General features: G+C 38.1%; 2 protein-coding genes across 2 annotated transcripts; one reads left to right on the top strand and one right to left on the bottom strand.

Annotated features, from left to right (window-relative positions):
• Positions 1-1,697: 1,697 nt before the first annotated feature.
• Positions 1,698-3,926, top strand: LOC133533414 (deoxynucleoside kinase-like). The gene is made up of 5 exons (XM_061872390.1): positions 1,698-1,994; positions 2,420-2,589; positions 3,053-3,189; positions 3,498-3,592; positions 3,727-3,926. The coding sequence occupies exons 1-5, from the start codon at positions 1,749-1,751 to the stop codon at positions 3,871-3,873; spliced, it is 795 nt and encodes a 264-aa protein (XP_061728374.1). The 5' UTR covers positions 1,698-1,748; the 3' UTR covers positions 3,874-3,926.
• Positions 3,927-8,300: 4,374 nt separating this feature from the next.
• On the bottom strand, positions 8,301-12,542 carry LOC133533411 (NADH-ubiquinone oxidoreductase subunit 8-like). Its single transcript, XM_061872385.1, has 5 exons — positions 12,419-12,542; positions 11,915-12,123; positions 10,297-10,437; positions 9,579-9,677; positions 8,301-9,148 (listed from the first exon to the last, which is right to left on the bottom strand). Exons 1-5 carry the CDS (start codon positions 12,453-12,455, stop codon positions 8,987-8,989), a joined length of 648 nt encoding a protein of 215 aa, XP_061728369.1. The 5' UTR covers positions 12,456-12,542; the 3' UTR covers positions 8,301-8,986.
• Between the last annotated feature and the right edge of the window lie 14 nt (positions 12,543-12,556).

Below are 12,556 nucleotides of genomic sequence, written 5' to 3' on the forward strand. Positions count from 1 at the left end.
TAGAATGCGTCTAAGTGTTTACGTAGATAATGAAAAAAATTGCTAAGGACCTCATGCGCAAAGAGCCTATGATTATGAACATCATACATATTATCATCTTAATACCTTTACTTCTGAGCACATTCCTTCTTTTCATTGAAGATATTTTAGAATGCTATTGCTAGACCAATGCTGATTGCTTGGGGATACCTTGAATTGTATCGCAAGGTAACTTCACCGAAAAGCACAAAATTAACAATCCTTATCCCGTTTTATTCTACCAATGCTGCTATCTACAGAGTTCTCCGTCGCGCAAAAACGATGATCCACAAACAATGCCCGGGAAGCTCGCCCGCGACTCCGGGGTTGTTGGTTGCACAGGCAGGGCGCGTGCGGGTCAGGCCAACGTTGACCTCCTGAACCAATGTTACATGACCTGGAGGCCTGGGCAAGATGACAAACATTCATAGAAAAAAATATATAAATATTCACCGTGACTTTTCATTATTCCGGTATAAAAGGTTTCCTCAAAGGAAGAGATCCCATATTGGGATAACTTTTGCCTTTGTTGTATTTAATTCCCTTTGAAAGTGTATTTCTCGTATTTGTCTTTCTATGTACAATAAAGAATATACATACATACATATTTTTTATACGAAGGCCGGGAAAGAGCGAATTGTCGACCGAGCGTAGTGGGCCATTTTATGAATACACGGCCATTAATTTCTACCACGGCCGAGTTATGTTTAAAGTCGACTGCTTTTCTCAAAAATGCGTGGATATAAAACTTAAAACACACGGTGATCACGCTCACTACTGCGCTGGTCTAGCCGGCCTAGCGGCCCGATTCGAAGAATGAAATACGATAACAATAAGTTCTCATTTAGATATCGTTTGTATGTCGTATAATTGACAGAAGCAGCTCGATTCGGGTAACCAATGTCACTTTAACGTTAGAAATATAGTAGATAGATCTTATTGGGATCACAGCGGAATTGAAATAAACGTCAATTTTGACATGTCGTTTAGTTATCGATCTTTCCAAGATCTTAAACGTGTCTTAATTATTCTTCGAAACGGGCCGTATAAGGCTACACTACTTCATTACAGACGCGCCATGTGTAAGCGCGCGCAGCCCACACCCTTATTATGACGAACGTACTCGTAATAACAACATTTTCAGGCAAATAATAAATGTAATTTACCTAAATTTTCGTATCTCCAGAACTCGGTAAGCGTTTGGAGTGTGTTTGGGGCGACAATGCGCTCGTTATCCCATTATAACGACATATAATGAGCCGGGCACTTTAATTACGTGCGGACTGCTCTGTTATCTGGGGCCGACGGGAATTAGTGCGCAACATAACTATACATTTCTGACAGAATAGATTTTTATGATGGCTTATATTTTATAGTATAATTTTAGTATTAAGATATCCTAGTGAAAAGTGTTTTATTTTTTTTACTATTTTGTTTTTTTTTTATGTAACTGAATCAAGCCACATTTAAAAAGGTTTGTTTAAAGATTTTAGAGATAAGTAAGTTTGTAAGTAAGTAAATCTTAACTATAACAAAAATGGTTTGTTTGTTGTACAAGTACCTGCCATTACCGGATGCTCATTTTTGGCGATTTATTGAATGTATTACGCGTTTTTATTAAGAGCTCAAACAATCTGCCATTTTGACATTGACAGTTGTTTTTGATGCAGCGCTAGATTTGCCGCCGTTTCTCTCTGAATATTGTGATGTTTTCTATTTTGGCATGGTAGATGCAATTTATTTTTATATTTAAATGCCACAGGTCACTCGGTTTAATATATATATATTATCTAAGTTCAAAAAAGGCTTATTTCGCAACTATATCAAGTATAATGTCTCAAATGAAATCAGTAGGCTCCGCTGCCCGTTTGGCGGGCTCTCGGCCCTTTAGAGTGTCCATCGAAGGCAACATTGGCTCCGGGAAGTCGACTTGTATCAAGTTCTTTCAGAAATACCGCAACGTTGAGGCACATCCGGTGAGTTATTGAGATACTTAATTTTGTTAACCATTAAGATCCAACATAATATCTGTATGACTTATTAGTGCTTAAAAGCGAAATGTTGCTTACATATTAATCTAAAAGCTTCTAGGTCCCACAGTAAGTATCTACCATTACAAATTGCAACACCTATTCTAATAATAAAGCCATCAGAACATGTAAATTTCATTTGAATATTTTGTAATTATAATATATCTGTGCAACTCTCTCTCTGCAGCAAGCAGTCTCCATTAGCCTCTGCCTGCAGAAACCCTCATCCAGGCCCCATACAAGCTAATATATATCTGAAGGGTGAACCTAACCTGTATCCAAAGCACTCATTTTGACTAAAAGTTGTAGGGAGGACTAATGTCAACCTTATAAAACAGTGGTTTGAAAACTAACACACATTTGATCTGCAGGAACCCTTAGATGAGTGGAGGAATGTTGGTGGCCACAATCTGCTGGGACTGTTGTATGGGAATGTGCACAAGTGGACCTTCCCGTTCCAGCACTATGTGCATCTGAGCCGCCTCAAGATACAGATCAGTCCACCCTCGCACCCGGGAATCACTGTCAAGATGTTTGAGAGGTAAAATTCTTTGGTGCGGATTGTAGTAAGACACTTTTTAGGGCACATTTCATGATGTATTCCTATTTGCCAACCCACAAATGGGAATGATTTATATGCAGCGACTCTTCCCACTTGTACCTAGCATACAGGGAATACATCAATTTCATGTATAGACCCATTTAAGACTAATTTATTTACTTACTATGCCTCTTAAAATTGATATTAATAGAGTCCCTAAAACCTGCAGTTTATAAAAGTAAGGGTTTGACAAACTTGAGTGCCATAGGGTTAAACCGAGTGCCCACTTTCTTCCTTTTCATTAACTAATAATTTAGCATGAGCTTCCTGCTTCCTTTCTGCCTGCTGAATGGTATGACCCTTCACTCCTGGTCCCTATTCATGTACCAGACTGTGTGGTCATCAGCTCTTCTACTTTTATTCTGTGAGGCAAAATGTCGTAATTTAACTATATTTGATGCAGGTCAGTACAGAACAGCCGGCACTGCTTCGTAGAGAATGCCAAGAAGCAGAACTACCTGGAGGATGCAGAGTACCAAGTTCTGATGACCTGGTTTGATTACTCCGAGAAGAATCTCGACATCAGCCTGGATCTTATAGGTGAGTTTGAAACCCAAACATTAGGTTAGTTACACATCCAAAATTTTATGTTTTCTAGGTGATCCAACTAGACACTATTATCTGTAGTTCTTAAGGGGTCATTTAGATGGTGCATGAACTTGCATGAGATTTCAGTTACATCGTGGCCTATTCAATTTACATCAAATTTGGCTGATCAATGAAATTAAATGAAACAACATCGTAATTTCAAACACTTCAGAAAGATGGGATTCCCTATTTCATGGATTTGGGTGATTTTGATTTACGTAAATATGCTTTAGGGTTTTCTACAACAAATTATGTTGCAGTGTATCTGCGGAGCACCCCTCAAGTGGTGCACGAGCGCGTGCGGCGCCGCGCGCGCGCCGAGGAGGCCGCCGTGCCGCTCGAGTACCTGCAGGAAGTGAGTTGCATTACACGCTTTAGATGAAACTAATCCACTATTATCTATCTCTGTCGCACGCGCATATCTATATTACTATCCCGCTCGCACTGTGCAGTTATGTCCTCACTGTAAAGATTGTAACTGACGTGCAGGTGCACGACTCGTACGAGAGCTGGCTGAGCTCGGGCTCCGTGGGCTGCGAGGTGCTCGCCGTCGACGCGGACCGCGGCCTGGACCTCGTGGTGGAGGACCTGGAGAGGTATTCCTACAAGATCCTCGGCGGGAACCACACCAACTGACGCCAGGGGCCTTGGCTTCCAAGTGCTGTCCACATCAGCTGACACCAAAAACCTCATATGCCGATATGTGATGTTTACACAACCTCTAGCTAAATAATCATTCATATTTGTACTAAATGTCCGTCGATTGTATTAGATGTGTAAAGTGTCCCTAAGTTTGACAGCTGATGATGGCAAAGATGGCGCAATATTTATAATTTGTCGTACCTAACTAAATTGTCAACCATTAACCAAAGTCACCGAATAATGTAAGGGGCCGTACAGTCAGCGTCAAATACTTTGTAGCAGTCAAAGTGGCCAAATAATTCGGTACACCATACTAAATATATGGTGTACCGAACTACAGTACTGACTGTACAGCGATATCTACTTCAGCTGTCGAGGCACAAATTATTCTGAGACTTTATACTCTTCTACTATTAACAATTTTACTCTAAATATCAAACGTAAGAAAAGCCCCTGTGAAATACGTTCCAAAGTGATCCTATAATGTATTCTGTAAACGCTAGCAATACTCGTGAAAGCAGAGCCACAATACCATTTCTAATATCAACTTTTACTGTATCACTGCGCTGCTTATTTTATACAACGTTACATATAATTCGTTTTTTTACCATTAGAAAAATAAGTCAAATATGTAACAATTATAAATCATATACGATCTTTTACATTCTTTTGCTTTCATGAGTAATATAAACATCTTTTTAAAACGTTTTGTAATAACGAACTATAGCATTAATTAATTTACAAGTATTTTAAGCCATGGACTGAGTAGTGATAATTAAATATTGCTTTATTGATAAATTGTTGACCAAAACTTGTGTGTTGTGAAAATGGCACATTTGTTAATAAACTATAAATAACATTTAAAATAAATAGAAGTATTTGCAAATGTTTTTGTTGTATATGTTTATAATAGCCGGGTCCACACAGAGCGAGCGAGCGAGCACGTACGTGCCTCGGCCGAGCGCGCCGCCTCGGCCGAGGCACGTCTACACTGGCCGGTTTGTGCGTGAGGAAAATTGCCTCGCACGTACGTGTTCGCTCGCTCGCTCTGTGTGGACCCAGCTATTTACTAATAATTACCTCATTAATTAGTTATGTTTTATGTCAATTAAATTTATTAAATCAAATAATAGAATAAATTATTTTCATCTTAAGTACTTTTTTTTTCTTATGCTATCTTAGGGCCAGTTGCACCATGCCCATTTGATGTACTGATCATGTGTAAATATGGCGCTAGCGAATGCTAACTGCATATTTGGGTTGCACCACGCTATGTGTCCGTTAAAAAGTTACGCTGCCCTTAACCGGTGGCAGAGCACTGGTTAACAGCAAAGTCGTTCGATAAATATGGCGGCGCTTTTTGGAAATTGTCCGTATTTCACGAATTTATGTTTGATTATTCAATAATTTGAGTAAAAAAGTAATGTAAATTATTCAAAATATATTTATAACAATAAAAAGGTGGAAATATCTAAACGCAAAAACGTGTGACAGTTCACATAATGGTTTTAAATGTCGTTTTAGTTGCGAGACGACTTGTGTTTCATAAAATACATTAATTTGTACTGGATATTTAAAGAAAAGGTGTGTTTTAAATTGAAATCGAGTGCAGAATGAGTTTAAGTTGAGGATAAGACCAGATTGATGCTATCACAGGTTAACAAATACGTCCCATAAAGTGAAACTCGACGGCATGTAATGAACACAATTTATCGACAGACTGGTCATTAAAATCAATTTAAAACGCTCTCTGTTTATTGGAATCAAGATAAAAATGTTATATCCCTTGGAAATACTGGTGAACTAACTATGATATTCGAAAACAGCGAGATGACAACTATAAACATACCTATACAAAGTCGACCTCTGAAAATCGTAACTCACAACAGAAGTGAACTATATTTATAACTATAAACGCACATAAAACAAGATGCTACATATTAAATCAAGTATTTTAGTGTGAAGAAAATGTATTGGACAATTCCAGACCAGTCGGCATAATAGGTTATATATAAGTGGGCAAAATGTGTACCTAATGTAAAACTGATTATAATACTTCAATTCATACATACTTGCTTGTGTTTTATTTGCTTTTACAACATATCTTATTCATTAACCCTAGAAACAACAACTTAGCAAGTAATGAACTAAAAATAGTTTTCTTTATGGTGATATTTATATTTAAATTAATATTTATTAGAATACAAAGTTACAATTAGATTTAACAATTAACAGCTCCAAAAATCTACATTTATTTTGAGTGTGGGCTGCCTGGGTATCTCTTATCTTCAACCCGCACCCGTTAGCGACATGACATGGCAGGGCGTCCTTTAGCATATTGCCGAGGCATCCCTACTCATTGAGCTCTGCTTGTGAATGTCAAGGTATCCCTCTGGAATTTTCAGGTTGACCACAGTGTCTTAGACATGCCAGATGTTCTTAGCATTTGTTTGTGTGAGGGATGCCTCAGCATGCCCTGACATACCTTGATAATACACCAAAGGATCTCTTACTGTGTCTAGACATTAGTGGCCTCCGAGCCTAATAAAGTAATTCTTCTGGAAATATCGAATATACATGAGAACAATTGAGTAATAGGTATAACCTGCGGTGGCAGCATGGTTCCATTTTTATCACTTGTCACTATGCCTGTCACTTTTGTGCTTACATACTTGTTAGAACGTGACAGGCATGGTGACAAATGATAAAGAGCTGACCATCTTAATTGTTTCCTTTCATACTGGATAACATTTATAAATATAACAGCCAATACCTGGGTTAGATAAAATATAATATTGCCTCCCTTCTGTCACCTGAATTTTACTTGTGTTCAACCAGTCATACAGTGAAATCGCATATAAATAAATTACTATGTAACAATTGTATGTAACCTTAGCCATGTATTGGAAATAACATAACAGTAAATTAAAAATATAATTCATAGGTCTTAATTTGCAAAAGAGCATTACAACATACTTTAGAGAATGTGTAAACCCATTATTTTTAAACTGACTACATATCAACCTACCAGTCCCTATAAATCATCATTTAAAACCTAACATACCTAAATAGCTCTAAATTCAGTTATAATAAAAGGCCCTCAAATTGATTTTATTTGTTTTCCCCATACCAGTTTTTTAACAGCCCATGCATGTTTCATAAATGATTTATATCATGATCACCCCAATAAAGAAAAAAATAAATAATAGTTGAAATAATCAAGTGAAGTCACCAGTCTGACAGAAAATATAATAAGCAGGCACTTAAATATAATTGTGAAATAATATATTATATGTCAATGAGTTGTTGATTTCTCTCCGGATAACCTTTTACCTCCATTACTCACTACCTAAAAAAGATTTAGTGTAAGATAGAAAATAAAGTAAGATAAGATAACTAAAAATATATTTTATTATCGAAAATGAAATTCAGATACTATTTATAATACTTTATTTTTCGCAACAAGTTTTTCAGCTAATCTAGTGTATGATTCTTTGATTTCTTGAATCGATTCACTTGTGTGTAACTTTCATCTTGTATTCCATATCAAATGGTGTATATCAAACCTGAAAAGAAAGTAACATGAAATTATTATGCATAAAAATATATTGTGATCCGTTTCAACCATTGGCAAAAAGAAAATGCTTAGATCAAGCACGTTTAAATTAAAGTACAAAAATAACTTGAATATCTGCTACTAACAGAACTAACAGTTATGTATTATTGTGTCAACAATATATGTAATTGGAAATGTTGCCCCAACTGTCGGTATTTGGGTCATAGTCGTAGGTAGCGTAGGTAATTCCTTGTACTTAGGGCTCTGAAAGTAGTTAGGGATACGTATTAAACTAATAAGATAACTTACCAGGCAATGCAGGTCCTTGTTTGATTCGGCTTTGCAGCTTGGAAAGCACTTGGCCACTGAATGATTATTCATCTGTTTCACTTTAAAGTGCCATGAAGATACATTGTTTTTAATATAATCAAGATTGGCATGGCATAAATTGTGTAATATTTAGATCTAAAACCTGAAAAGAAACTAGTTCGCGCCTACAAAAGTTTTCTCGTTGTTGAAAAATTTGACAACTTTGACATTTATGACTGGGTTGCTATATGAAAAAAAAATTCTACCATAAAATTTTTGGTAGGAATGCGTTCATGGTATGGCCACACGATTAGCGACGACATTCTGTTATTTTATAGTTGGTGCAACGCATTTTATTTAGCAATCGTTAAGACCCCCACGTAAGCGTTAAAATTTAGCGAACTGTGCTTACGTTAGCAGGTGGTTTGGTGCAACTGGCCCTTAGTATCCTACCAATGAAAGTATTAGAAAAAGTTTGTCTGTACGACGTAAAATGTACATAATTATATACCCCCAAGAAAAACAGTATTTGAGAATATCAGTAAAAGAAAAGTGATAACTGAGATATTGATTTATTATCACAAAAGAATAACTTAATATTTCTATATTTAAGAGCTATTTTGCGCCGAGCTCAAATATTTACATTTATTACTTACAGCTGTCACATGGATCATTTCTACAGCTAGTGAAACACTTGTACCACCGGCTAGATGAAATTGAACATTATTTTAACTAACTAAAGGCTGACTTTACCACTAAAGGGTATTCGCGTACCTTTGGAAATTGGGTAATCCCGAAAATCACGTAAAGTAATAAGCTAATAAAGGTTTCTTTTTAGAAGTTTCTTTCACTTGTATTGCTTTTTCCTTTTGGAAATACCCAAATACATTTCATGTACGATAAAACATGTCTTTAAACCGAAGAATATCTTCAAGAGCTCAGTGCAAGTCGGCTCCTAAAGCTATGCGAGATAGGTGGGCACTTGACAGTTCAGCGGTAGAGATGGTCGGCGCGGATGTTGACAGTTCAGCGGTAGAGATGGTCGGCGCGGATGTTGACAGTTCAGCGGTAGAGATGGTCGGCGCGGATGTTGACAGTTCAGCGGTAGAGATGGTCGGCGCGGATGTTGACAGTTCAGCGGTAGAGATGGTCGGCGCGGATGTTGACAGTTCAGCGGTAGAGATGGTCGGCGCGGATGTTGACAGTTCAGCGGTAGAGATGGTCGGCGCGGATGTTGACAGTTTAGCGGTAGAGATGGTCGGCGCGGATGTTGGAGGCGATCTCGGCCTCCCACTTGTCGCCGTTGAGCAGCAGCTTCTCCTTGTTGTAGAGCAGCTCCTCGTGCGTCTCCGTCGAGAACTCGAAGTTCGGGCCCTCCACGATGGCGTCCACCGGGCACGCCTCCTGTAAGACCACGTTATTACTCTCATTTCATGTACATTGGTTATTTTTCTCAAATTTTCTTATATGTGTATCGAGAGAGTGTTTCAACTTTGACAAAAATGCTATCTGACTATTCTCTGCAGTATGCATTTTTATACCGATTTTCATGAAATTTGCTAGCAGGCTTTATATTAATTAATGGCAAAGTCTACAGCTCGCAGAGCTACTATTACATAATTATCAGCTTGTTTATTTCACGCTAAAATGAAGATTAAGATAAATAATGTCAGGCTCATACTTAGAACCTCTTGAGAGGAAGACAAAATTTCTTTTCAGCTCTTTATCAGTCAAAGATCCAGGGCCGATCCCTGGACATGCCGATATTTTAGCCAAAAATTCAGAAAATTTAAATGAATGATGAGGTATAAGGAGTATAAGGTAGACGTGTAACCTGGCAGAAGCCGCAGTAGATGCACTTGGTCATGTCGATGTCGTACCGCGTGGTGCGGCGCGAGCCGTCGGCGCGCTCCTCCGCCTCGATCGTGATGGCCTGCGGGTCACACTGCTTTGTAACTTTGCAATAACTACATAGTGGAAGTCAGTTTTTTCTAGTGATTTTAATTAACTAATAACCAATTTGTTCAAAGACCAAACAAGGACTGGAACTGTTGTGCTATCTGTAAAATTCCATGGACACATTAGGGCTTGTACACAAATCACGCGAGGTTTTTTCGGCTACTTTTTTGACCCCTCCTCCCCCTTTGATATTTGGTGAGGTTCTTGGCTATCCCCCCCCCCCCCCCTCCGCCCCCATAACCTCACGTGTATTTTTATTATATGTTTTCACTTGACTTAATTTTAAGATAAATAGTATTGTATACAGCAAATCTTGTTTATACTCGCTATTGAAGTGCCAAGTAAAGATTTATGTTTACCGAAACCGAGAAAAAGTATGTAGTAAGTAGATATTATTTCTTAGTTTCGTTCACTATAGAAAAATACACGTGAGGTTTCCTTATAACGTCCCCCCCCCCTCCCCACTATCGAACCTCGCGTGATTTGTGCACAAGGCCTTATGAATACGTTCATTAATAAAGAGGCCAAGTAGGAAAAGCCTTCTGTTTGATGTCTCGAATGGCTTCATTCTGAAACGTACTGTAGTGACTAACCTGCGCGGGGCAGATAGCTTCGCACAGCTTGCAAGCTATGCAGCGCTCCTCGCCGGAGGGGTAGCGGCGCAGCGCGTGTTCCCCTCTGAACCGCGGGGACAGTGGCCCCTTCTCGAATGGGTAGTTAATGGTTGCAGGTTCCTGGAAACATTTTTTATCTATAACCATTTCTGATGACATTCTTGACGACAAAGATGGGAAGAAAGACGATATAAGAGAGGTGGCAGGTTTAACATAAGTATCTATAGTTTTTCTTAATCTACGATAACCGATTCTGTGTGCCTTTGGGCAAAGGCCTCCCCCAATCTTCTCCACTCTTCCTTATTTTGCACTAATCTGGTCCATGTTTTAGTTTTACCAGCCATGCCTTCTATTTCAATTCAAGCATTGTGGTTGTTTTACGTTTTCCTCCATGACAGTTAATACATCATATAGTTCAGAATATCATCTGGCATAGTAGCAATACAATATTTGTACTTTTAGTCACTTGTATACAATAGGCCATTTCATCATCATGCACACTCGCACTATAGAGAACGAACTATGATCTGATGAACACACCCAACGAAATGTATCTAATCCAGCATAGTGGCTTGGTCTCTTGGAGGATCAGCACTGGAACTCTCCAGAAACATGCTGAGATGAGACCATTTCATACCACTTTATTCCTTCTATGTTTTTAACCCCTGATGGAATGTTTAAAACAGAAGTGGAACTGGGCCCGGCACTTGTCAAGATACGAAGACAGGAGATGGACTTACCAAATAACTAAATGGCCGGGCCCAACAGGCAAAAGAAAATGGGGAAGACAAAGAAAAGATGGGCCGATGATATAATAACCACAGCAGGAAAATGTTGGATGCATATGGCAAAGGACAGAGGAAGGTGGAAAGGAATGGAGGAGGCTTTTACCCTCAGAGGGGCCACATAACAAAGATGGAAGAAATAGTTGTAAATTAGAAATACATTGCCAAACTTGTTAAGTGGAAAAAAGCTTTAATAATAATAATAATAACCCCTGATGGAAAAAGAGGGGGCTGTTATTGTTTTTATTTATTTATATAGCAATTTGTTTCCCATCACATAATTGTTTAATGCACTATTGATTTGTTTAATCATTATTTTCTTGTATAGGAAACCCTAGTTGGGTATAGGTATAGGCTGTTATTGTTATATTAATGTATACGCAAAAAGTCATTTTGCAAGCATACTATAAATCAAGCAATTATATCTTTTTTTTTATACTATGTCACATATGTAAAAGAGCATTGTAAAAATAAACTATAGTGTAAGCTCTATATAGCAACACTCAAGGGATTGGGCGTTCTTTGATGCTATACTTCTTCTCTTCTCCTTTTAAAATATGGTCCATTGAGTTTTCGTCATTAAATGAGAAATTAATATTAAAGCAAAGCAACTATAGCCAACAAATGTAGACATTATAGGGAGTAAATCTTTCTATTTCATACTGGTTACACACACGTTTAGATTTCCTTAGGCTTACAGTTATACACATAATAATATCTCAAACCTTTGCATAAGACAGCTGTTTTGAAAAAATATACATTTTCACAGATTTCACTAAATAATTGCACCAAAGTATAGCTTTTAAACATACCTTAAATATATGAGCCAAGGTGACAGCGAAGCCTCTGGCGAGCTCCGTCCAGAACATGGTCTGTGCAGCCTTGTCGGACAGCGCCTTGAACGACATGTCCTGCGGCTCGGCGTTCACGTACATGTAGCCTTTCTCCTGCAGCGGGTACTCGCCTGCCGCCTTGCCCGCCGGCGCGCTGTACGCGCGGCTCAGTGCGCCGCAAGCGCGCACTACAACACACTCATTTTCTATACTTGGTCAATTTAAAAGGGCAAGCAATAAGTTAGTTTTATTACCGAATTGTGGCCAAGTAGGAATGATAAACTCAAGAGCCTAATGTAAGTAGTGTATAATATATGAAATCACGCCGCAATTTCGGTATATTAATAGAATTTTTCAATAGTAAATACGCAGAAGAGGTTATAAACAACACAGTTGCGTAATCGATATATTAATGCAAAAATATCGAAAAGGCGCTTTCGGGGAAGAATATTAATGATAGATTGAATCAAACACTGTTATTACCTCGCGTAGTTACGGAAAATATTTTAGCTAAGGACATATTTAAGCCCTATTTAGAAATAATGAATTTTGACGAGTGAAACTTCAAACTGCTGTCAAAACTCAAAATAGAGTACAAAAAAAACCGATAACGTCAAATTT

The sequence above is a fragment of the Cydia pomonella genome, unplaced genomic scaffold, assembly GCF_033807575.1.
Source record: "Cydia pomonella isolate Wapato2018A unplaced genomic scaffold, ilCydPomo1 PGA_scaffold_162, whole genome shotgun sequence".
NCBI lineage: Eukaryota > Metazoa > Arthropoda > Insecta > Lepidoptera > Tortricidae > Cydia > Cydia pomonella.

Bases quoted from the DNA above. Each gene is read 5' to 3' on its own strand.
- LOC133533414 (XM_061872390.1), top strand. From the start codon at position 1,749: ATGCAATTTATTTTTATATTTAAATGCCACAGGTCACTCGGTTTAATA. The intron at 1,995-2,419 runs GTGAGTTATTGA...TTTGATCTGCAG, and splicing joins GCAACGTTGAGGCACATCCG to GAACCCTTAGATGAGTGGAG. The intron at 2,590-3,052 runs GTAAAATTCTTT...TATTTGATGCAG, and splicing joins ACTGTCAAGATGTTTGAGAG to GTCAGTACAGAACAGCCGGC.
- LOC133533411 (XM_061872385.1), bottom strand. From the start codon at position 12,455: ATGTCCTTAGCTAAAATATTTTCCGTAACTACGCGAG. The intron at 9,678-10,296 runs GTTAGTCACTAC...TGTGACCCGCAG, and splicing joins AAGCTATCTGCCCCGCGCAG to GCCATCACGATCGAGGCGGA. The intron at 9,149-9,578 runs GTTACACGTCTA...GTGGTCTTACAG, and splicing joins TCTACTGCGGCTTCTGCCAG to GAGGCGTGCCCGGTGGACGC.